This window comes from Gordionus sp. m RMFG-2023, chromosome 2 (assembly GCF_954871325.1).
Source record: "Gordionus sp. m RMFG-2023 chromosome 2, tfGorSpeb1-WG-v2, whole genome shotgun sequence".
In the NCBI taxonomy this organism is placed as follows: Eukaryota; Metazoa; Nematomorpha; class Gordioida; order Chordodea; family Parachordodidae; genus Gordionus; species Gordionus sp. m RMFG-2023.
In genome coordinates this window covers 46,936,092-46,962,530 of record NC_088776.1, presented here as the reverse complement: position 1 = coordinate 46,962,530, position 26,439 = coordinate 46,936,092, and the positions used below count along the sequence as shown (strand labels likewise).

At 27.3% G+C, this 26,439-nt stretch overlaps 1 protein-coding gene across 2 annotated transcripts; it reads left to right on the top strand.

Annotated features, from left to right (window-relative positions):
- The first annotated feature begins 1,093 nt into the window (after nt 1–1,093).
- Nucleotides 1,094–26,439, top strand: LOC135925442 (probable serine/threonine-protein kinase ndrD). 2 transcript variants are annotated; one of them, XM_065460763.1, is made up of 6 exons: nt 1,094–1,365; nt 7,788–7,924; nt 21,345–21,389; nt 21,588–21,697; nt 23,054–25,466; nt 26,075–26,439. In XM_065460763.1, the coding sequence occupies exons 1-6, from the start codon at nt 1,284–1,286 to the stop codon at nt 26,240–26,242; spliced, it is 2,955 nt and encodes a 984-aa protein (XP_065316835.1). In that variant the 5' UTR covers nt 1,094–1,283; the 3' UTR covers nt 26,243–26,439. The 2 variants fall into 2 exon arrangements, with proteins under 2 accessions (XP_065316835.1, XP_065316836.1); XM_065460764.1 differs by having other exon boundaries at nt 1,295–1,369.

The window sequence follows — 26,439 nt, the reverse complement described above, 5'->3', positions numbered from 1 at the left end:
TGCTTACAGGTAAGATTTTATATTATTATATATTTTTTTTTAGGCATTTCCAAATCAAACATAGCAAGATATATACTAAAAAAGAAGAAAGAAGGAAATAATACATTACCATTGGTGTTAAGATAGCTAAATTTTAAAGAATAGTTTAAAATTTTAAATTTTTTGGCTAAAATATTTCTTCATTTATTATCTTATTGGAAATTTCTTTCTAACAGAGCTTTATTGCATATTTGTATTCGTCCTCACATTTGACGAGGTCCATCTTTTTTGGATAATTGTACATAATGTAATATAAATTGGTAATAAGTAATTTTCTCACACCATGCTTTAGCAAAATTATTATATTTATTTATTGAGATCCAATCAAATTAATATTGAGAAAAATTCTTTTGTTTATACATTTCAAAATGAATTTGTAATATTTCTAAATTTCCAAATTTTCTTAAAAAATTTAATTTAAATTTATATGTCAAATTTTAAATGCTTAAAAAAATTGATATTTTTCTTTTTTATAATGATTCATGCCTCGCGATTATATACATTTAATATTTATAATTAATTTATATTTGTGTATTAGAAATTGTCAATATTTTATAGTAGGTATAATAAATTAAAGAAACTATATTTCCCTCCTCCTATCCACAGCAAATTCCCGCGTACGCGCCGCGCCTAAATATCAGTTTCCTTTATATATTTTTAAATTCAGAGTTTAAGTTTGACATCAAACAGATATCAAAGGTTATTTTTTTTCTCTTCCCTTTTCTGATAATTATTTTAGCTATTAAATTGGATCCAAATTATTATTCGCAAGAATTGCCTGCCGGAATTAATTCAAATAGTCTACACTACGTTTCGTGTTGCCGCCTAATAAAGTAACCACGGCCGGTAAAATTTACCAAGTTATTTTTTATAAACGAAACAAACAGTAGTAAGTAATTATTTATTATCGATTATTTTATACATTTCCTTTTTATATACGGCAAATAATTACATAATATTTGCTTTTCTTCCCATATTTCAATTTTATATTCTTATTTATTTATATATTTTTTTCAACATAGTTATTTTATAATGTGTTTTTATAAAATACTTTTTCCTGATATTTTTATTATATTTTTTAAAATAATTATATAATATAATCAATAAATTATATTTCATACAACAATATCGTGATTTATAAGATTCCAAATATAAATAAAATAATTATGAAAAAATACCACAAATAATTTAAATCTTAATTAAAAATAGAACTGAAGATGTTTTAAGAAAAAAAATGTTCCATTATGAAAAACATCATGTTTATGCTGGATACACAATTACCAATATTGAATTGCTATGTCATAGGATTTCTTTGCCTTCAGTTCAGTGAGTATATGATATAAATTAAATTTATATAAATAATATTGTTAAAAGTTACTTTTGAATAGTAACTAATTACAAAATGGACTAGTTACTTACAGCTACAAGTTATATCCTTAAAAAGGTTACTAGTTACATTTAAAAAGTAAATAGTTACTGTTACATTGCAAAAGTAATTAGTTACTTGCAAGTTATTTTATATTTATATAACTCATCATTTTTAATATAATCTTTTTATTATACAAAGCAAAATAATTTTGACATTTTAAAATTGAAATCAACGAAATTTGAATGAAATAAAATTTAAATAAAGAAATAATTGCACTGAAAAAAATATACCAGAATATAATATTAATTTGCACTGAATAAGATATATTACATTTATTTGCAGGAAAATAAAATGTAGTAAATACATAATATAATATTTTTTTTCCAAAAAAATTTGGCCATTAATAAATTTCATCAAAATTTGGGCTATATTTTATTCAAAAATAAGCTTCCCTAGGATAAAAAAACGTTCTACAAGAACGATTGAGACATTATATTAATAAATATTTTAGTAACTTAAAAGTAACGAGTTATTTTTTATAATATTTTAAAAAAATATAGATCAATTATCAAAATTTATTAGTTAATTATATTTTACAAAAATGTAAATTAGTTACTTTAACAACACTAAGAAACTTCATTTTTTGGATCTTCGTCAATGAAGTGGAGAGTAAGGGGGGGGGGGTTATTACTCAGAACAATTAAAATAAAATTTAGCACCCTTAAAAATTTATATATTTAAGCATTCCTCAAACCAGGGCTGTTCCAGCGGCTTACCTTAAACAGGTATCGCCTAAGGGCCATATAAAAAGTGGCAAGTAGAGACAAATCTTAATTATATCCGTATATGAAATGAAGACTAGACAGAATGATATGAAACATGCTATAAGTCTAAACCTGAGAGGCCTTTTCTTTATTGTGTTTTTTGAACAGATCGAAATTCATGCTAAGAGCGGGAATTTTAGAGACGTCACTATTTACAACATTATTTAAATTATTTTTATGAGCGCCTCATAAATTAAAAAAACTTAACTTTTATGCACCACCAGATAGAAAACCGATGCTGATATTTAGGAGAGTTTTTGTTTTGAAATTTTACATTTTATTAATAATCATTAGAAAGGTTGTTTAAAGTTTTAGAGACTATATCGACCACATAATTTTAAAAAAATCGACGGATGTTGATATAGTGAGAAAAAAAAAAAAATATTCATTTATATAATAATATTTAATTTTTAATAATATTTGTACAGTTCAAAAATAAAAAACTCAAAAATATGAAATTAAAAAAAATAAAATACCCATTTATCAAAATATTTCAAATATAATTCAAAAAATCTAAACTATTATTTTGGTCGACATTAATTTTGAATTTAAAACATCTATTCTGAAAAAGACATAAGATTATTTTATGTTGAAATATTGGTTTTAAAATTAATCAAACATTTGACCCAAATACTCCTGAGAAATTTTCAGTTGGGGGAAGGGGGGGGGGTGAGTTTATTTTAGGCTATCAATATTCCTTCGATCTTTTTTCATAATCCATTAGCACTAAATTTTGTTTTCGCTCATTATTCATTGATTCTCTAGTGCTCTTTAAAACCCTCTTGAGTGTAGAGAATGAAACCTGGCAAGAAGTCGTTATTCAGTAATAATTCTTTAAAGGCAATATGATACTTTTTTTTCATACATAATATTGATAACATTTTTTCCAAAATCGTATACATTTCTAGGGCTAAATGCTACTTTTAGAGGTCAAATAGTTTAGGCGAGGGAGCCTCCCCAATGCCTCTCATGGCTGTGGAGATGCTCAAACAGGAATTATTTTAAGTATGCTGATCTTGCTCCTCCCCAGCGATGCCGCTCACGACTAAATTAGTCGCTGGGCTTTAAAAAAAAATAGGTCGGACATGAACATAAAAGATTTGTCAGGTCTGGGCTGGGCGGAAATTTGAATAATTTTCAGAGCCCTACTTTTAGAGTATACATGAAATATGCAACAATTTAATGCAAAAATAAGAAAAACGTAATTTAAAAAAAAATTTAACAACAGTTGTACAAAAAATTAAGTGAGTCGAAAACAAAACTAATAGTGTTGTTAGACGATTCGATTTTTAAAAACGCTGATCCAATATTTTAGCCAAAAAATATTAGGCAAGCCTTGAGAATTTGCTCATAGATGATAGAAAAGTTTGAACCTATATTAAGGAAATCTTGAGGCCTGCATAATATTTTTTGGCTAAAAAATTGGGTTAGCTATTTTTTAAAAATCGAGCCATTTAACAACACCTAATCCTTTATTTATTTTAAACAATAAAATTTACTTATATTATTTTTTCCATCGACACATTATTTTCATAATTATAACTTTTAAAAGTAAAGTAAACCTAATTTTTCCAGTCTTATGGCCAGGATGCACCCGGAAGAGGGGGAGGGGGAGGGATGGTTCTGAATTGTTTTAGTTATTTCTCCGCCTTCGGCAGGGTTCCGTTTATGTAAAATTCTGATTAGGTATTTCTGATTTTCCTGAGTTATTTATTTATTGCTTTTTTTAAATATGTAATATCTTTACATTTCTGTTAAAGTTGGATAGACAATTGGAAGCACTAAATCTAAAATCTATGTCAATACTTCGTGCTTTATTAGTGCCTATATATTATTTTAATCCGTTTGGTAGATAGCAAGAAGGGAAAAATTATTTTCAAAATAACAAATACTGTTAATTGGTATCATGCTAGAATGGAAAATATTGAAGAGATAAATATTTGGTTTGCATTAATATTTAGTGGCTGATTAGTACAATTCCTCAATCAATTTTGCTGAATAAAATAACCAAATTATAAGCCAAATAAAACTATGATACATACCACGCTTTAAGCAACGAAGTCAGCCAAACACATTAATTCTGAAGTTTATATAAATAACCAGTGCATTTTAGGGGTTCGACCCATTTGGTAGATAGTTTAAAGAAAAACGAATTATTAGCAAAAAAGATTGTCAAGATTAACATCATGCAAGAAGGAAAATTATTAAACATCAGAGGGCGCCAATATGTAATGTCTGAATAGCATTAACTAATTCACCAATCAGTTCAGACAATAAACTGAAACCAGTTATAAGCGAAATAAAAACAAATCAATTTATATTTTCAAACATTTGTTATGAATTAGTATTGTTAAATCGCTTGATTTAAGCCGATTTTTAAAAACGGCTGCTCAATATTTTATCCTGAAATAGAATACCCAAGCCTGAAGATTTTGCTCATAGATAGCACATAGGTTTGGACATATTAGCGAAATCTCTAGGTTTATACGATATTTTCTGGCTATACTGAGTTGCCGTTTTAAAAAAATCGGCTCAAATCTAGCCCTCCTAAATATAAAGTTTAAAAAAATTCTTATTTATATATATGTATTACAAAAAAACTCTAATTATTAACGAAATAAAATATTGACTCTAAGTTTATTTATATTATTCAATTCGATAAAATTTTTTTACCTTATTTTATTATTTAGTAATTCACTTTGATTTACAAATTTTCAGTCCAATAAATTTTATTTCCATATAATATATTTCATAATTTATAAATCTTGCAGAAGAATAATCGATTATATTTCAATATTTTATAAATAGAAGAATAATTTGGCGATCTTTTAACACCCTTTTTTTTTACTGTATTTATTTCTTTTCAAAAGTTAATAAAAATATATATATAAATTTATTTATTTTTATATATATTAATAATTACAATAAAGTTTACTAAGCGTTTGAAGCATTAATTCCAAAGCTTAATCCGTTTGCTAAATAAATATGAATAAAAAAGTTATAAGAATTTTTTTTTAAAATTGGCATCAAGATTCAAGATACAAGCACTAAAGCACTAAAGCATTAAAGCAATAATAAAAATAATTAATTGAAATGAATTATAAAATTATATTATTATATTAAAAATCAACTTATACTTTAAAATATGAAATTCAATGTCTCTATAGCTTTAATACTTTTATATAATTTATTTACGCTCGCATAAAAAATTGTCAAATAGACTTATGTCTACTTTAGACTGTAATATAAAACTAAGATGGATTGGTCAGAGTAAAACAAAAAAAGATTATAATAGATAATTTTTTATCTTCATGCACTGAGATTGAGCCATTGTTTAATTACGTAATACTAATTAATAAGTGGCACTAGAAATAGAAAAGGTCAAACATCGATTCTATGCGAATTGTAGCGTCAAACTATTTGTGAAATTGGTGTCTAAAGGTACCCCGTTTTCTACAAAAATGAGCTTCCCTAAACTAAACTAACAGAGGCATTTTATTCAGTAAACAATCATTTTAAACATATATAGAGGTAAAGAATGATGAATATATATATGAATATTTAACATATTAATATTTAACATATTTTAAAAAATAACTTGAAAAGTAACTAATTATTTTTGCCATTATATTCCAAGAAATACAAGTTGCTAGTTAGATTTTATAAGTAACTAGCTACAGTTTATTTTTTCGCAAAACTAGTTACTTGTAACTAATTACTTTTACAACACTAAAGCCAACATATAAATAAAATGTAAAACAAAATGTACTGCCTCTATGCAAGGCCAACTTGTTATATTATAAAGAAAATAAGAAGTATTGACTGGTGTGATATTAATATAAAAATAAACGAACAGAATAAATAAAGAGTCAAAAACATAACTATATTTCATATTAGCATTAAAAAACGAATTGAAAAATGATAATTTTCCCATTTTATATAATATTTTTTTAAACTTATAAAAAATTTTTTTGCGAAAATTTAATCCTTAAGTTTGTTTAAGTTACTGATATATTAATATATAATTCAAGAATATATTTGGTGAGTATTAAACTAATCCTTTTCAACTATTAAAAAGGCTATTTGTATAATATTTATTCTCTATTAAAAATAATTTAGAAAAAGTTAAGAAATCACTAAAAAATATTCCTTTCTTATCTCATATTATATATATATTTTGAAATTTTAGATTAAATAATATAACCAATCTCGAATATTAATAAGGTACAATTTGGTCTATATTTTAAATTCAAAATTTAATATAGTCTAAAAAATATGGACTATTTATTTTAAATACTAAATATTGGTCGAAGTGGGCCCCTATTTTTACTCTTTTTAAAATTACTAAAACTACATTATATTATAGGTGATATAGAATCCATTTTAATTTGTAATCTCGCGATGAGCACTTTATTTAAATTCGAAAAATCTGATTTGACTGGAAATGTACTTTAGCTTGTATAGAATATCCATAATGGGAATTTCAGATAATTTGCCATGAAATTTTTGGACTACTCTAATTTATAATTAATTAGATAGATTTTTTAATGTAAATTGCAAATAGTGTTGTTAACAAAATATTACGCAAGTCTGAAGATTTTGCTCATAGACGATATAAAGGTCTAGACATCTATTAGCGTCTCGAGTTAAGTAATATTTTTCTGATTAAAATATTTAGTTAACCGTTTTTAAAAATTGACTCAAAGCGAGCCATTTAACAACACTAATTACAAAGATACACAAAAGTCTTCACCAAAATTGTTTGAAGTTTAGAGCAGGGGTGGATAATCTATATACATATTTGAATATATTTTCCTCTCTAAATGATTTGAATTTGAGTTTCCGAATTCATAGTTTTCTTTCCATATCCTGATACGACATAACCATTCCGGTTTATTATTGCAGTTTTTATTATTTATTAAAATAAATTTAGTTTTTGTTTTACCTTTTCATTTATTGATTCCTTATTCATTAATCTCTACATTCGGTAATTTTACTAGCTATAATTCTTACCATTTAGACTTGCTAAGTATTTCTTATTAAGTGGCATGCAACATTTTGCTCGAATCAAATTTAGGAGTGATGAAGCACTTTTTGCTTTGTCAAAGTTACACCAACATATTCCGAGCCGGCCAAAAATAGATTATGCCAGGGCTCCAATTTGTTCATCGTTTCATGGGCTTGAAATGTTAAATTGTTAATAAGGACGTGAAGGAAGGACTAAGAAGTGTTTTCTCACATATTTAAAAAAAATAAATATTATAATAAAATATTATTTGATTTTGCTAATATAGAAAAGTATTTTTTTTAAAACAGCAGCTATTGTTATATTTTTTAGCAAACATTTATTCGAAACTTTAAAATATATTAATGAGATTTAAATATAATTTTTTTTAAAAAAAAACATAATACTAAGATTTGACTTAGCATTTGGCAGTATTCTTATACAAAAATTAAGCAAGCAATTTTTTTTATTAGTAAATAAATACATTTTTCGAATATAGATAAATGACCTTTCTTATATATAAATAAATAAATATTTTTAAAAAATATAGCTTTCGCGTCAGAAGAAGAAGGCCGATTAATACGAGACTTGTTTAGAAATTACAACAAATTAATCAGACCGGTTAGAAATAGAACTGAACATCTAAACGTACAATTTGGACTTTCCTTAATCCAATTGATCAATGTCGTAAGTCAAATTATTTGTATGCTATGCTCATTACCACTGCTCGATGCCTTTATGGGTTTAAGAGATTTTTTGGCCGCCCATAATATTTATATTTATTTAACCCGACCGAAAATTATTTTATAGAGGTTGCTCGACCCTGAAGATGTTTTCAGCCCGGTTCATTAATTATTTTTTGTGAATTAAAAAAAAAATTGCTTTATTCAAAGATTTAAAAAAAATTCTTGCCTGAAAATGATTGAGCACAAATTTTCAGGCCCGATCCGAAAGAATATTTTATACATGTGCCCATCTTTATTTTTTTATAGTCCGTGCAAAATTCTTACACTCATGTGAATCAACTTGATTGATTCACCCATTTCCATCCATGTCTCTAGGAATGCTTTTAAACTACCTTGCATATTAATATATATTGCAATATTAAAATTTGTAAAATATAATATTTTCGCTTCTTTTTTAAGTAAGCTCCATATATTCCTTTTATAATTATTTACAAGCGAGGTATTTATCAGAGACCTTCATGGGCCTTAATTTTTTGACCAAGCCCTGCCCAGACTCGCAGTAAAAAATTTTTTTAGGCCCATGCCCTGCCCGGCCCGGCCCATATCTAATGTTAAAAAAATTCCCAAGTCCGGCCCAAGCCCATGATAAGTTTCAAAAAAATTTCCCAAACCCGGCCCAAGCCTATATTTAGAAATTTAATTTTTTTATATTTAATGAAAATAAACAATATTTAAATATATTTAGGCAATCATTTTGTTTACAATACTAAAATTTATTAATATTAGAAGGAAAAAAGGCAATATTTCTTTAAATTACTGAAATTTGTTATTATTAGAAGGAAAAAAGGCAATATTTCTTTAAATTAGCAACTGTTTTAAATAATTTAAATTTAATAATTTCAGGCCCAAGCCCAGCCCATTAAAAAAAATTTTTTTAATCCAGGCCCGGCCCAGGCTCGCTAGCAAATATAATATTAGGTACCGCGGCCGGCCCGGCCCATGTATTTATATTTATTATGATTTAAAAGATTCGGCTATGCTTGTGTACTATTTTTATACCTAGAAAATATCAATTATCGTGAAGAGAAAATAAATATTAATAATAATTCAGATTATGCCGACAAAAATATTTAAAGCATGATCATTGATCAATAAATACTATGCATGCAGAAATCGAATCGAATAATCATATTCTTATTTGATTCAGAGTTTTAAAATCGAGCAATTTAGTTAATCGTACTAATCGAATAATGTATTCTTCGTACTATAAAAAAATCTTAATTGTTTATTCCTTTATATTTAATGACATGTGATTTTTGGTTTTCTTCCTACGGAAAATAGGAACTCATACGGTATAGCCCTAGATAAAAACAAATCGAATATTATATTTATTAGTCTAATATATATTTGTTTTGATTTTATTTTAGGATAAAAAGTCACCATCACAATCAAAAAATAATCTCTGCAACCTCAAGTGCCAAACAATAAAGTATTTGATTGTTGATGGCCTTAATTTAGGGGAAAAAAAATTAATTGCACAAATTAATTTCCTAATTTTTTCAGATATAATTTCGAAATTAACTAATAATTCAAATATTTATAAAAATTTATGAATAATTTAAATTTATTTATTTATTTATTTTTTTTAAATTGTCAATTTTTAATTATATAAAGAAAACCGTATCACGTCAATACCGCGAAACTTTTACCGCGAAATGTATTATCGCGAATGCATTATCGCGAATATCGATTACCGCGAAAAGATATTATAGCGAATGCATTATAGCGAATGTATAATAGCGAATATATTAGCGCGAATGCATTATAGTGAATGCATTACCGCGAAAATATTATAGCGAATGCATTACAGCGAATGTAATACCGCGAATGCATTATCGCGAATGCATTATCGCGAATGCATCATAGCGAATGTATTATAGCGAATATATTAGCGCGAATGCATTATAGCGAATGCATTACCGCGAATGTAATACCGCGAATGCATTATCGCGAATGCATCATAGCGAATGTATAATAGCGAATATATTAGCGCGAATGCATTATAGCGAATACATTACCGCGAAAACATTATAGCGAATGCATTACAGCGAATGTATTATCGCGAATGTATCATAGCGAATGTATTAGAGCGAATACATTACAGCGAATGCATTATCGCGAATGCATCATAGCGAATGCAATATCGCGAATGCATTACAACTAACATTATCACAATGCAATAGTGATTTATATTTGACAAAAATATATTTAACCCATTTATTAAGCTCCAAAAAACCAGAGAACCAGCTTAATTATCTATATTTATTTAAAGTAGCGTTTTAAAATTATTTACCTTATGAAATTCGTATTTTATTAAAAATATGTGGAATTTGGTATACTCAATTTTTTTAACGATTAGATTAAGTCGTTTTTTACAAAAGACCCTATTAATAAATATTTTAATATTTTATATTTTAAGATTGATTCTAGTAAAAGTTAATTTTTGCCCCAACAAGCCCCAAAGCCCAGGCTTGTAGATTATATTGGTTTATTAAGTCTCCTAGAGGATAATTGTTATTATCAATAATACACCATTTGTATATAAATAATTCATAAAAAATTTCAAAATGTGATATTTTATTTTAAAAAATGTTTAAGTTTTAATGAATTTTTTAATTTTTTTTCTAATTCTTTTGATTATCAACCACTAGAAAAGGAGAAAGTTAAAGGGAAAAAAATAGAATTTAAAGCTATAATAGCCAATGAATACTTATTATATCATATTTTTAAGCATAATATAATTAATTCGACCTATTTCTACTAGCTCCTAGTTACTGATATGATTAACCCTTTCCAGCGCTAAAAAAATATGTTGATAATTTTTAAAAATTTTTAAATAAGATTAGTTGAAGGAGAACATTGGATTGATATCTCTACCTTATTAAATCTTTTGTAATCGTCAAAATTATTAATTTTATAGCTTTAAAACATAAAATCTTATTATTTTTAAATTCAAATGCTTTATATCATTCGAACCTTCAAAAGTAACTTTTTACACTTTTACTATTTTTCAAAAATAAAAATTAATATACAATTTTACCACACAAAAATCATCTTATATAAAAGAAAAAATCCTATTTTATAGAATAACAATTTACCCGAACAAAATTGATAATATAAATACTTCAAAATATGATCTTAATCAAAGTGGTGCTACTGGGGCTATTTTTATGGGGTTAGGTCGAACCTTTTTTTTTGCTATTTTTTAAAAATTTGACATGCAAAAAAAGCCAATGAGAGACCAACTAAAAGAAAAAAAATCAAAAAATGTTATTATATGATAAATAATTGTTTGGTATACAAATAAATTATATCAAGCATAACAATCAAGACTGCTTTCAAATGGCTTTGCAATTTTATTGTTTTTTTATTTGCAAAGATTGTGAATGTTTTAAATGATTTTATATAACACTTTTATGTTTTAAATCATTAAATATATCCTAATAAAAAAATATATAACTTTTATATATGGAAAATTAAACAGAGTTTATAATAGCCTCGACCAAGGGCTTGTTCGTCCCCGGGTAGGGTTCACCACTCGGTTACCAAAAAAAATTCCAGGAAAAATGATATTTTGAAAAAATTATTAGAGATGTATTTTTGAAATTTAAACATATCATAAAACTAATAGAGCTGAACAAAATGAGATATTTTTTATTAAAAATGATAAAGTACTTATAATTTTCTTAAGGTTTGCCTTTAGGGTTCGCCATAACCCCATTCTCCCCTACAAGTTTTCAATAAATTAAAAAGAAAAAACTTGATGTTTAATATTTAAAATGATTAGATGAAAAAGAGAAATCTATTTTATTACTTAGAATCTTTTTTATATATTTTGAGTCAAAAAAGAGAAAAGCCTTAGCCTTAATTTCAATAAAAAAATGTTTTTAGAGCCAATCCCCATTTTAACTTAATTTTCAGATTCAACTAAGTCAGTCGAAAAGTCGATAAATATAAAATTGTAACTTTCATGAAACTCCATTCGCGATATGATAATGCATTCGCTATAATGCATTCGCGATAATTCATTCGCTATAATGCATTCGCTATAATGGATTCGCTATAATGAATTCGCTATAATGCATTCGCTATAATGCATTCGCTATATGTATTCGCGATAATTCATTCGCTATAATGCATTCGCGGTAATATATTCGCGATAATGCATTCGCGATAATTCATTCGCTGTAATGTATTCGCTATAATACATGCGCGATAACATTTTCGCGGTATTGACATGTAACCATCAATTTCGAATAGAAAATTTGATAAAACAAAAAATTGTGCAAATAGTTTATAATAATATTTAACTATTTAAAATTTTAAAACAAATTTAAGGATCTTTATTTTGTGTATATCCGAGATCTACACCGACCTGAACCCAAAAAGTTATATGACTTTGAAAATTTTGGGCTAACACAAATTGAAAGATTAAAAAACCAGGCTGGGGTTAATTTAAAAAAGTAAGAATCCAGGCCGATTTATAATTTAAATTTTTTTAAATATCAATTAGCCAATGGAGGAATGTTGGAAAATCTTATAATGATAAAGCGCTTAATATTTATTTACCGCTCATATTTTTACTTTCCCGTTTAAACAATTTGCTAAATACAATTAAAATTATACAAACAAAGAAATTTAAAAAATTCTTGGTCGAAATAATGATCAAAAATAAAAATCCGGGCCGGGTGAAAATAGTTTTTATTAAATCCAGGCCTACTCGGGTTTGAACATGAAATCTTTTTTTTCAAATTCGGACCAAGCCCAAAAATTTTGAGATTCGCATGTCTCTGATTAAATTATTTTTAATTTATTCCTGTGAACGAAAAGGAAATAAATCTGTTTAGAAACAATTACCCTTGTGAACCTAGATTAATGAATTTTGTTGTTTATTCAAATCCTAAATATCAGTAACCATTCAGTGCTAGATTTAAAAAAATATATAATTAAACTTATTATTGCCTAATATACATTTGTCATAAGAGAAAAAAACATTAAATCCAATTACAAAGGATGGAATTTTGTGGATAGAATTGGGCTTGCAAATATTTTAAAAATATATAATATATAATTAACAGGTTTCTAGGGAATAATTTTATAATTTATTTAAAATCTGTGAGCATAATTATTACAAGTGCCTGATTGTATATTTAGATAGAAGATTAAGTATATTATGTATACATACGATTGTTTTTATTTATATTACTAAGACTAAGAGATAGGTTTCTTATTTTTTTTTGATTGATAAATTAATATCTTAGCAGTTCCCAGGAGATTTGAAGCTTTGGTCATATACCCATATTATTATGATTTTATAATCTATAAACTATATTTTTAAGACTTTATAATCTATAAACTTGTAATATATTTTTATGATTATGAAATAACTAGCTAAAAATTACCAATTCATTAATTTATTTTAAGAGCTGGTTAGCTCGCTTTATAAATATTTATTCATATTTATGAAAGTTGATGGTGGCAGAAATGGGGTGACAAAAATTTAAACTAAAGTATTTAAATAAATTTATTTGATAATTGATTTGTTATAAAAAATATAATTGTTGGGGGGTAAGTTGAGTGAAGAGGAATTGCCCTCCAACAAGATCATTCGAATAAAATAAAGTTTTGCCTACTTATTTTGATAATAAACTTAAAAAGCATTAATTAATATTTATTAATTATTCTAAATATTTTTCCCTAAAGATTTTGTTTCTATAAATATTTTTGGGTTCTATGGTAATTTCTGGAGTTGGTTCCTTTTAATAATACCAAAAAGGTAGGGAAGGCCTGGGATAAGTTGCCATATTGGTTGCCTGCCCACCCTCATCTAACTTCTTATTTATAGAATCGTCTGAAAATTTTACCAAATAAAATATTCGCATTTTATAATAACCATTTTACAAAAATGGTAATTTTTTAAATGAAATATATAAAAACTTTATAAGAAAATCAGAACTAAATTATGAGTTTTAACAAAATATGTTTAGTCAAAAAAATAGGCGCTTTAAAATATCAAAATTTGCTATTATCTTTTCAATTATATACAGATTAAGATTATATAAAATATAATTAACGCCTAATCATATTAAACTTTATTATTAATTATGTCTTCAGCTTAATATTAATCAGAGACCTGCAGAGATATCATTTTCACGATCCGGCCCAAATTTTTCTAGGTCTGGCCCGACCCGTGTTTTATATTTTCAGGGCCGGCCCGGATTTTTTTTAAATAAAATTTTCAGGCCCCGTCCCGATTTATTTTATTTTTAATTTTTATAGCTAATAAGGGCTATTTAAAATATTTGGTTTTGAAATATATGGCCCGTTCCGGGTATATTTTAAAAAAATTAAAATTGGCTCGGCCCTGCAGGTCTCTGATATCATATAAAAAATATATATTTAAAATTATATAAACTAAAATATTTCAAAGAAAGCATTGGAAGGGGATTAAAACATTATTTTGTCGGGGAGGATGAAGATAAAATTAGATCTACATATCTCAAGAGATATTCTTTGTGGAGATATAAATTTTCTTTAGGATTTCCAGTGATTGTTGTTAACATTTTACCTAAAGTTTTTAAAAATAGAATTGCATCTTCGCAGAAGTTCTCTAATATGGCAGAAATAAAGGGTAGAAAAAGTACATTTTTTAATGCGAATATTTGTTACGTTTGGATGATTCGGCGGCCGCAATGAATGAGTATTGTGCGTTCGATTTGGCAAACGCATCTATACAGGTATAATCCAATACAAAAGACTATTCTTTCAAGGCGTAAGCGTGATGCTGTTTAGTCTTTTATTGTTCAAGATATTTATTCGACTGGTTCTAAGGTGGAAGGAATGTTGACTAATAGAAGCGCCTTGTGGATTAAGTTAATTGTATGGTGATGGGAACTTTAGAAAATTTACAATGTAAGGAGTGATGACCTTTACTGTCAACCTGAGTATTGCAGAGGATGCATATGTGTGGTGTGATGATATTGCTATTAAGACGGAGTTCTAATATTATCCAGAGTTAGAGAGAAGTATGCATCTAAGTTTTGACTAGGGATGGCCTCGGGCCATTTGTATCCATTGTGAATTTTGATTAAATGAAAATTGGTAAGTTCTTCTGATTGCGGGTTCAAAAGGAGAAAATTAACGGAACGTGCAATCAAAGGAAATTCATTTTGAAGAACGCTTATTGGCGAAGTGTGTTGGGCAATATATTATTATCCCATATGGTTGTGTTTAGAGATTTTGAACTAGTAAGAATGTTAATTTGTTTATTAACTCATTGGAAGAGAGGCGAGAAAAAAATGAAAGCTGCAAGTGATAAATAATTGATTGGATTCCACACGATTTTGGATGGAAGGGAAGCTTGCATTCATGATAAGGGGGATAATTTGATATTCAAAACTTCTTCTAAACAGTCCTTGATTGTGTATTTCAAGAGGGAATAATTGATCAAGATGTCTGAAGAATGCCGTACATCTGAATGTATGAAGGATTTAAGGTATATAAATTTTAAGGTATATAAAAAAATTTTTTACTAGGAAAAATGAATTATGAGATAGGAGGAATAGGAGTAAGATCTTTAGGCCTTGTATTGTTGATATAAATTGTTTAAGAAGGTGCTAACTACTTCAGTTCCACCAATGGGGGCTCCTAAGTTTGTGAGTTGGGATTTGTTAATATGTATATAAGGAAATTTTGGGGAGATGATATGGATGGAGAGAAAAGTTGGCATTTGTAGGTAATAAGTGATAGTCTGTTATTGGTTCTATTTTTTTTTATTATAATGGGCACCTTCATTATTTCGGATAATGAACCAGCAACGGTGCTGTCATCTAGGTACCAGTTATTTAGATCAAGTTTACATTGAGTATTTATGTCAGCCATTATTTTTTGTAACCCTAAACAGAATAAAACAGATACAAGGGAATTACCTTGTTCAATGCTCTGTTGTGTTTGGATAATATCTTTGTCAAATTTGAGAGCTGATAGGAAGGAATAGTTGTTTAAAATGAATTGTGTATATTGGGGATAAACTTGATTGAAAGCTGGTATGAATAGATTTTTATGGATACTGTTAAAGGGGTTATTAAAATCGAGTTTCAAGGTTGTTATCTGCATTTTCGAGTGTAATGCGAATGAAGTGGCAAGCGATGGCACAACCATTCTTTGCCCCATAGTTGATGGAGTTGTAATAATGCACTGAGACTGACATTGATTCGGTTGCGTATTATTTTTGCTGCTATTCTACGGATTACGGAACCAACAGCAATTTGTCATATGCCACCATCTTTTTTTATTTAGAGCTATTAGTCGTGCCCTAAAAATTTTGTTTGAAAAGCTGGTCAAATTTGTTAATAAGCATTTGCTTGATGGGATATTAGCTTTTCAGAGGTCTTGTAAGTAGATTGGTCGAAGACCAAGTCCCTGAATCTTTTTTAAATGAATTGATGTCATATGATACCTATATTAGTGTGGAATCAGATGGATTATGAAGAGTCATGTTTGGGGATACTGTATATGAACCTGGGGAATGTTATAATTGGAGTAAATTTAAAATGTTAAGACTTATTGGAACTGCCTTCATTTGAACTTATAATTTCAAGTGTTTATTATTGGTGATTAATTTGACCTTTGTTAATGATGTCTAGAAGAGAAGAGAAGAGAAGAGAAGAGAAGAGAAGAGAAGAGAAGAGAAGAGAAGAGAAGAGAAGAGAAGAGAAGAGAAGAGAAGAGAAGAGAAAAGAGAGTGTGATAAGAGTATATTTTTTACAAATGGGAATTAGGTAGATGATATTGAAAGATACTATAGATTGTTTTATTTTTTTTTGTTAGGTTTGAGTAACATCAGAGGGTGAGTTATGTATATGAGATTTGAATAGGAACAAATTTGACCATTTGTCTAAATCATTTGTTGAATGCATTAAGTTACTGAAGCTCGGGCAAACCTGGGAATCCTTAATAAGGTGGGTTCTTATTCTAGTGTTAGATAGATGTTAGAGTTTGCTTGAAAATTGGTTTTTATGATTGTTGTATCAGTTTTTGATTGTATTTATGATTGATTTTGTTGGAATTTGATTATTTAATACAAAAAAACTGTTAGGTGGTATATTAATGTTTGAGAGTATTGTGTTTACAGAAGAAGGACATCGAATATTAACTAGGCGATGGATAGGGATTTCATTATATTTGGTTAATAATTTAGGTAGATTGCACGACGGGCAGATCACCTCTGTTTTTGAACTCATGGAAAAATATTGATCTATTCTTTCACGGAAGGCAAAATGCTGTCTATTCACGGAAGGTAAAATGTTTAAGACAATGTGGACATATTTTTGAAGGTTTACGATTATAATAGTTTCTAAAAGTTGTATATTACTAGTAGGGGAATTATTCAAAATTCGTTTGTCCATTATAGGGAACAAATCATTAAATAAAACAATCACAACATATAATTTATTTGTAATGGTGCATTATAAGTAAAGGTAGATTTCAAAAATTTGATAATTAAGTTGAGAAATAAAATTAAAATTTTTAAACTTAAATTTATGCATGGACTATAAAATTAGAAGAGTTTATATATAGGACTGTTTTTGATAGGAAAGGCCAAGGAAAAGTCAAGGAATGGTAATAAAGATTAAATCAGAAACATCTTATATTTAAAAAATTTCCGTTGCGTGTTTTTAAAATGAACCTTGGCCGAGATGTGGCCGATTTATTTTGCTTTATTTGAAATCTTCGTGAACGCGTTGCGATTTAACAGCTGATCGAGCTTAAAATAATCATTACTTAAACTAAGATTTAAATTAATATTTGTAAAGAAAATTTTTTAAAGATTTTATAAACTCGATCAGCTGTTAAATCATGTTAAATCGTGTTCACTAAGAATTCAGTCATAATTTTTTGTTTTCCCCAATGTTGCATTTAGGATAAAGTTGTGAACAATCCAGTGCCTTTAACTAATTTATAATAAATTGTCTTAAGATCATGTCTAGGCTTATTTGAGGTGAGCTCGCAGGCGCGTACGCAGTGGGGGGGGGACAGGGGGACAAATCCCCCCCCCCCCCCAAAGCCAAAAAATGCAGATGCCGGATTATATTTTTCAAAAATATTATTGTTAATATTAATTTATATTTGTTAATATTTATTCTTATCTCATATATACATATATATATATATATATATTTAATTACATTTATTTATCACATTCATCTACTAAGTTATTTTATCAATCAATTTCGATTTCAAGTTTTCCTTGGCGTAATTTACCTATTATTTTCAAATTTTAGTGGCGTAATATTTATCTAAATTTCTAATAAAATAATAATTATCTCTGAAACTCCTTGTCCAACAGGGAGAAAAAAATTGCAAGCTTGTCCAACGAGATCGAGTCTCCGCCACAGTAACAGCTATTTTGGAGTTAGAAGAGCTGATTATTAATGCTATTACTGAAATATCACAATGGCTTGAAAGAAGTATTTCCTTAGAAGCAAGAAAATTATTGGATTCAATACTTATTCCAAATTTTTTTTCTGATTAGAATGTATTATTTAATTATACAACTATTTTATGTAATACTTTTCAAAAACATAACATTGACTTGATTAAGAAGATGAGAATAGCGGAGAGCATTTTATTAGAACTCAAGGAAATAGAGCTAGTGTTGTTGAAGAATTTCATATTTTATATGTTATTGTTGAGTCAAAAGCAGAGCTATACGTGTTAAATATTTGTCCCCCTCGACTTGCAGCAAGCAAGCTCATCATCAAAACATTAATATATGATCAGTAGAAGAGTATTATAAAACAAATGTCCCCTCTCCCAACCTTTTTCATATGGTGATAGAAAAAAAATATAAATATTTGTTATATTTTTATCATGAAGATGTTAAAATATCTTATGATGCCTTATTAGCTGAATAACTATGATTAAAAGATTAACTATGGTTGATACAGTCCCAAAAAATGCTATGGATGCTTTTTATTTCAAACACATTTTAGATTATACTCCCAATTATTAAAATGGTTATATATATATTAGCAGCTCTTTAGTAAACTAATGAGAGAACATTCACTTTTTTAAGAAGAATAACAGAGCCTTGCAGGGGTACCATTTGCAGGACCAGGCCCAGATTTTTTTTAAAAATTTCTTCCGGCCCGGCTCGGCTAGCCCACCCCGAATTTTTTAAAATAAATCATATTTATTTTTGATATTTATAGCTAATAATGGCGATTTCAAATATTTGGTTTTAAAATATACAACTCGGCTCGGATATTTTTTCTTAAAAAATTTTCAGGCCCAGCCCGGGTGTTTTTTTAAAAAAAAATTACGAGCCCGGCCCGGGTATATTTAAAAAAATTAAAATTCGGGGGCCGGGCCTGCAAGTCTGTGAAAAAAATACAACATCTGAGTAGATTGAATGATTTGGATCTTTTGAATATTCATAGACATTTAACGCCAAGCAAGGATTGATAATTGAAAAATTAGCTCAAAACATACAAAATACAATTATTCCTAAGAAACTTTTTGTATATTAATTTATATTTACAACATTTAAATTTTTTATACTTTATATATTTTAAAAGCTCAAAAAATTCAAATTTCAATTTTGGGTCATTTAAGTGATTCATATCGTGGGTTATATTCACTTTATATTTTATGATTCACATTTAAATGCCGGTTTATATATATAATTTTTTTAATTCACATTAGTTTAAAATTGTGTATTAGAAAAGTTATTAATTCTAATAAATTTATGCTTAGTATTTTTAATTAAAAATATTATTTCTTAAAAAATTTATTATCCCCCCCAGACCAAATTCCTGCGTACGCGCCTGTGAGCTCGAGTTAGGCAATTGAAAGTAAAAATCATGAGAATTAATTAATATCATGTAAATATATATTATTTATTTAATGTATAAGGAAAGTTAATATATTTATTAAACTATACGTCGCAAAAATTAATTTACAATTTTTAAAATAAAAAAAGAAATGTCCGCTAGTTGGCGTTAAATTTTAATTAAAAATTATTCTTAAACATAAAATAACTTTTGTGACATTATAAAGAAGTTTTCTTGAATTAAATAATATATTTTTACAAAATATCGATTATTTTCCGGTAAATTTTGTTTTCAATCGACTAACTTGAAAGCCGCCTAGCCTCTATATTAATCTGGTTTTTACTCTTAATCTCGAGTAATGTTGCCAAAAATAACCAATGTGCTGACTCCAAAAGGGATTAGGTAATGTAAGACTTTTTTGACTCCTCGAGGTTTTAGTCAAAATATGGGATTGACCTCGAATATTGATTCGACATTTTTGATTAAACTATCAAAAAAATCCAAATTTTAAGGTCTACTAAGCTAAACCTACTCATGATCCTTTAGATTTTTTAAATAATTCGGATCCCATTTTTCCAATTTTTAAGGCCGTTTCAGAGTTTTTATATGAATAACCATTCATCAAGTATTTATTTTTAGGATCTAATTCCAGAAAAAAGTTTATTAAGGCTGTATAAGTTTTTTTTCTCGCTCTGACTTTAACCGTTGTACATACATGGTTTATAATTTACAAAAAAATCTTGAAAAATATTTGGTCTCTGAAGATAAAAAAATATAAAGAAGAATACTCAGTAGGATTTTTGATCAAATTTTTAAAATTACAAATATTTGTTGTAAATAAATCCTTCATAAAACACATTTTCTATGCTAATAAAATCCTTCAGGAATCACAAATTTTTTTAAGAATATCTTGATCTTCTTTAAAAAAATTTCAATTTTGTGGTCTTCAAAGATTTTTTGCTCAAAATTTTGGACGAAAAAAATCTTCAAAAAATTTTTTTTAGACTATGCCTTGTCTAAGGGATTTATCAAATCTGAGTATTTAGTTTTATAAAAAAATTTTAAAACTTAAAACATTTATAGCCCGTGTTTTTTTTAACTTTTAAAGACTTAATTTTGCCGGAACAGTATTAAAAGATGTAAGGAGTGTTATCATGTGAATTTTACACAATTTTATATTTAGCTTTGTCCAAAATAGAAATAATTTTTATTAATAATATAAAAATTAAAACTTATCCAAAATATAATTCTAGAAAATTATAAAATTTTAAAACTTCCTTTTCAAATTTTCTAAAAAAGATTTTGGGATAAGCCTTATATATATACATCAGAGACTTGCAGAAATATACCATTTGCACAGCCCGGTCCGGCCCAGATTTAAAAATAATATATTTAAAAAATTAAAAACGTCGGGCCTGGGCCTGCAGGCCTCTAATATATATAAAGAGATCTTACTTATATATTACATATTTTTATATTGTTGTTTTTAAAAATTTTATTTATTATTTAAAACTATTATTTTTTCAGAATGAACGTGAACAAATTATGAAAACCAATGTTTGGCTTCAGCTTGTAAAATTATTTTTTTTCTTATATAAAATTGAATAAGCTTACTATGATTAACTATAATGCAAAAAAGTAAGTTTTATAATCGAATTTAGTAAATTTCAAGCAATAGATGAGTTATTTTAAACGAAAATTATTTATGAATTTTAAATTGATAATTTCTTTTTATAGCTAAGTAAAATCCTCTCCCATTACTTATATTAGAAATGGAAAGATTATCAACTAGCATGGTCGACAACAGATTATGGTAACATCAAGAATATTCAAATACCGTATTCTATGATATGGACTCCGGATATCGTTTTGTTAAACAAGTGAATTAATGATATATTTTCCTTTCACTTTTGCGAAGAAATGTATTTATAATTTTAAAAAATTTTAACTTTGTTAAAAGAAAATATATATATTAAAATCCTTGATTTTTTTCTATTATAGTTTTACACTTTTCTCAAGGACTATGTTTGAAATATATTTAGCCTTTGAGATGCTGAGAAATATCTCAATTTGACTTAAAGATGTCCATTTAAGGAAAATGTTGAATTGTTTAATCTCAAATAATAAAATATCTTGGTAGACATATTTTTTTTAGGTAATGTAATTTTTGTAATTTTTTAAAATTAATTACTTTTTAATTTCTATATTTTAATCCTATTTATTCCACGACTTTGTAGTACAAAGGATTTTAAAATAAAAGTATAGAATTCCCAATATTTTATTTTATTTATAAGAGATTCTTCTAAGCTAAATATTTTTTGTTTAACTAATATCCCTCCAGTTCTATCTAAATTTATTAAGACTCATAGTATCTTATTTAACCTTAAAAAAATCTGTTTTTGCTTACCCTCTTCTAGTACTTTTATTTATTATGTCATATTGCTAAATCATACAAAATGGTAATCCGCAAAGCTAAGGTCGAGTTTCATAATTTGACCAAAAATAAGGCAAAACGCTAAAGGTGGTTTAGGAAAATGAAGCATCCCACAAACTCCTATAAATATTTTTGGATCCATAAGGAATATTATGGATATGTATTAATTCATTTTAATATAAGTTTTTTTAGGCAGAAATGGCGCACTCTGTTTATGAAAAAGGCTACAAAGATTTTGAATGACTAGAAAACGATATATTTGTTATTTTATTAAATTCTTTAATTTTCCTATTTACACCGACTATATATTTTTTAAATTATTTTTTTTAATGGATAAAGGGGGGGGGGGAATATCTAATTCTTCGTCATTTATGATTCACAGCCAATAATTTTATTCAAATAATAATCAGATTAGTTTATTATTTTCTAAATTACAACTTTGCGGTTCTGATAACTATATTAATTTGCCATTTTTAAATTGCTAAAGTATATGTAACTTTATCAATTTTAATAAATTATTCAAATTCAAAAAATAAATCTAGAAAAATTATGTGATACTAATTAATCCTTTCCCTTTAATTGCTTTGGCAAATCTCTAGCGTTATCCAACAAAGCTATAAATTAAAACATACATGTCTATATTTAAAAGCTTACGGTATTTTTTTGATCAAATAATTCTATTCATCAACAACATTTACAATTGTTATTATATTAAAGGTCGGTGCTTACTTACCATTTCTCGCTTGGTATAATATCAGCATGTAGCATGTAATTATATTAAAAATTCACACTTTTAAAATAGCGCCGATGGCAAATATGAAGTCAGCACTAAATGCAATGTAGTCCTTAACAACGAAGGAGAAGTTTTATGGGTGCCTCCATCCATTTACAAAAGTGGATGTATAATCGACGTCAAATATTTTCCTTTCGACGAACAGCAATGCAAAATGAAATTTGGATCTTGGACCTTTAATGGGGACGAGGTAGGAATCTCATTTTTCGATTCAAAAGATTACATAGATCTCACTGACTTTTCTATCAGCGGTACTTGGGACGTTATCAACGTTCCGGGCTACTTGAATGTTAATAACCGTACTAAACCTACAGTAACCGATATAACTTTCTATCTGTACATACGTAGGAAAACCTTATTTTACACCATGAATCTCTTAGCGCCATGTATTATGATGTCTATGCTAAGCGTATTAGTGTTTTATTTGCCACCCGACGGTAACGAAAAAATAACGTTAGGCATATCTATCCTACTGGCTATAGTGCTGTTTCAACTTGTCGTTTCGAGATTATTGCCACCAACTTCGTTAACTATCCCTTTGATAGCCAAATACTTGTTATTCACATTCGTTATGAATCTCATATGCGTTTTATTGACTGTGATAATAGTTAATTGGAATTTCAGAGCTGCTAAAACTCATCAGCTACCTAACTGGTTGCGAATTATTTTCGTTGATGTATTGCCTAAATTTGTGTTTATGAAAAGACCAGTACTTTTAAGACCATCGAAATCGGGCACTTACTCTTTCGATTCTTCTGACATATCTTCACATAAAGAAAAATTTAGTCCCACAAGTTCTAATTATCGATCATATATATCTTCTAATTACGATAAGTGTGACCTAATCAAAAATGATTCAAACATTTCGAATAAAGATAAACGGAAAAGATACCAAACTTGCAAAAGCATATCTAATATATATGTTACAACTAATTTAGAAGGGAAAAGTCATGAAAATAAATATTATACGATCGATGATACATCCCAATTTCAAATTAAATCAAATGTAATAGATAAAAAGTTTCCTATATATCATGTTCACACACCTGATCTAAAATATAAGGTTTCCGATTATTATAAAACGCAGATAAAGGCAGACATGTACAATAATAGTGAATGTGACCATATTCATAAACATCTCTATACAACCGTAAAAAAAACTGGTCGATCATCTCCCCAAAATGTTGATAAATCTTTGTCCAGCAAATTAACTTCAATTAATAAACATAAGCATCCGTTAAAATCAATAAATTTTCCAACTTCAAAAAAAAAATTTAATAATATGGCCAAAATTAATTTGCTCAAATCAAGAGATTCTTCGTTAGAACTATCAGATTTCCATAAAAATGTGTTGAATTACCGATTTGCAACCGGAGCCAATGGACAACTTATTAAACAAGAAATAGATACAGGAGTGTCCAAACATCTCAATTATGAAAATTTGAGAATCCAAAATCAGCAACATTTTTTAACCGATAGAGACCTTAAAGAAATAGAAGAAATAGCCAAAATAGAGGAAGAGGAGAATGATAGTAATATGACTTTTAAGGATTCGAATAATCACAATTACCAAATGAATTCCTCGTCTATTGACCTCAATGTATTTACAAAGTCTGATAGTTTTCAGAAACCAGCATCTAAGCATGCTTCCTCATATAGTAGAACTAAAGTTATTAAACATATTTCACCAAGAAGACAATATTGTAACTCATCATTAACTAAAGGTATTATTATAAGACAGAATAGCATAGATATAGAAACGGAAGATGAGGAAAATTACAAAATTAAAAACGATAAAATTCTTCTTCCTAATATAAGTTATATATCCGTGGGTGATCAATATAAAAATAATTCAGATGGTTCAGGCGATCACATATATTTTTCAGCCAACAAAAATAATAATAACAATCAAGATTTAGAAAATAAAAATGACGAATTAAATAAGGAATGGGGGTACAGAAATGACCATTTTCCTATAGATAACAATGTTCATATGAATAACACATTTGTTACATTTTCATCCAACCAACAACGTTTAAAACTAACCCCAACTGAATATCAATCATACCTAACCAAATCCAAACATAAAAATGCCGCTCCCAGCAAAATATTGAATGCCAACAATTATGGTAAATTTGGGGATACAACAATTCATAAGTCTGATAAAAAATTATATGTTCAAAAAAATCCGAATAAAGCTCAAAATCAACCAACAACTAGTCGCCTATCAAATCATGATATGCATTCTAACAATATCAAAAGTGTTACAAAACAACTTAAAGATTCTAACAAGTTCAGCCAATTTTACCAGTCGAAACAATCAAATAGGCATGCTAGTTTTCCGCCCAGAATAATGAATGGAACTGCCAAAGATGTGATATTCATTGCTAAACATTTAAAAATTCAAGACGAAAATAACATAGTAAGTTTATGATCATAATTTTTTTTAAATCTGATTAGCTCCATACAATAAAATAAGCATAAAATATTGCCGGGTTCGACGTAGATCCAGGCTCGAAGTTATTTTAAAAAAATGGAATTCGGGTAGCCCGATTCAGACAGGTCTAACCCAGGTTTAGTTTAAATAAAAATTACTAGTAAATAACCGAAACTATTGATTGAAATTGATAGAATGAGGTATGTAAAACTTATTTGCAAAAATAGTAGTTTTTTTAAAAAAAGCTATTTTTATTATATATAAAAATTTAACTAGTAAAAAAAAAAATTTGAAAAACGATAATCAAGATAGAACTGTTTCTTAATGTATTAAGAGTAAAAACAAAAAAATCAAGTTTACCCTATCCTAACATTATTTTGAACTTTAGTTTTGAAGAAATCAATCAGAATTAAAACTTAAAAACAATTGGGTCCAGGATCATAAACCAAAATATCGGGTTCGATTTAGAACCCGAATATATATTGTTTTTTATCAAGGGGAGTGGGAGAGGGGAGAATGAGATAGAGGTACATATTAATATTAAATGTTTTTTCTTTATAACACTAACAATTATAATTTTAAAAAATTTTTAGGAAAGAGAAGATTGGAAATATATAGCCATCGTTATTGACCGAATTTTGTTATATATCTTTATCATTGTGACTCTGGGGGGTACTTTAGGCATCATTATTGATGCCCCTCATATATTTGAACATGTGGATCAACAAGAAAGAATTTTATTTTTAACCAAAAGGACATAATTGTTTTCAATCTAATTTTAATTTCGAAATGCAAAAAATTATCATGGTGTGTAAATATAAGTAGTAATACATATACTTTTAACATAATAATTTATTGATAAAAAGGCATCGTTTCTTTTATTTTGTGCGTTGAACAATTATGACAATTATTTATAATTGTAGTCATTATGTATAATTAATCTATCATTAGTTTTGTT

Excerpts from the sequence above, each read along its gene's own strand:
- LOC135925442 (XM_065460763.1), top strand. The coding sequence starts at position 1,284 with ATGAAAAACATCATGTTTATGCTGGATACACAATTACCAATATTGAAT. Across the intron at positions 7,925-21,344 it reads TAATCCAATTGATCAATGTC|AATGAACGTGAACAAATTAT; the intron begins GTAAGTCAAATT and ends TTATTTTTTCAG. Across the intron at positions 21,698-23,053 it reads GATATCGTTTTGTTAAACAA|CGCCGATGGCAAATATGAAG; the intron begins GTGAATTAATGA and ends CTTTTAAAATAG.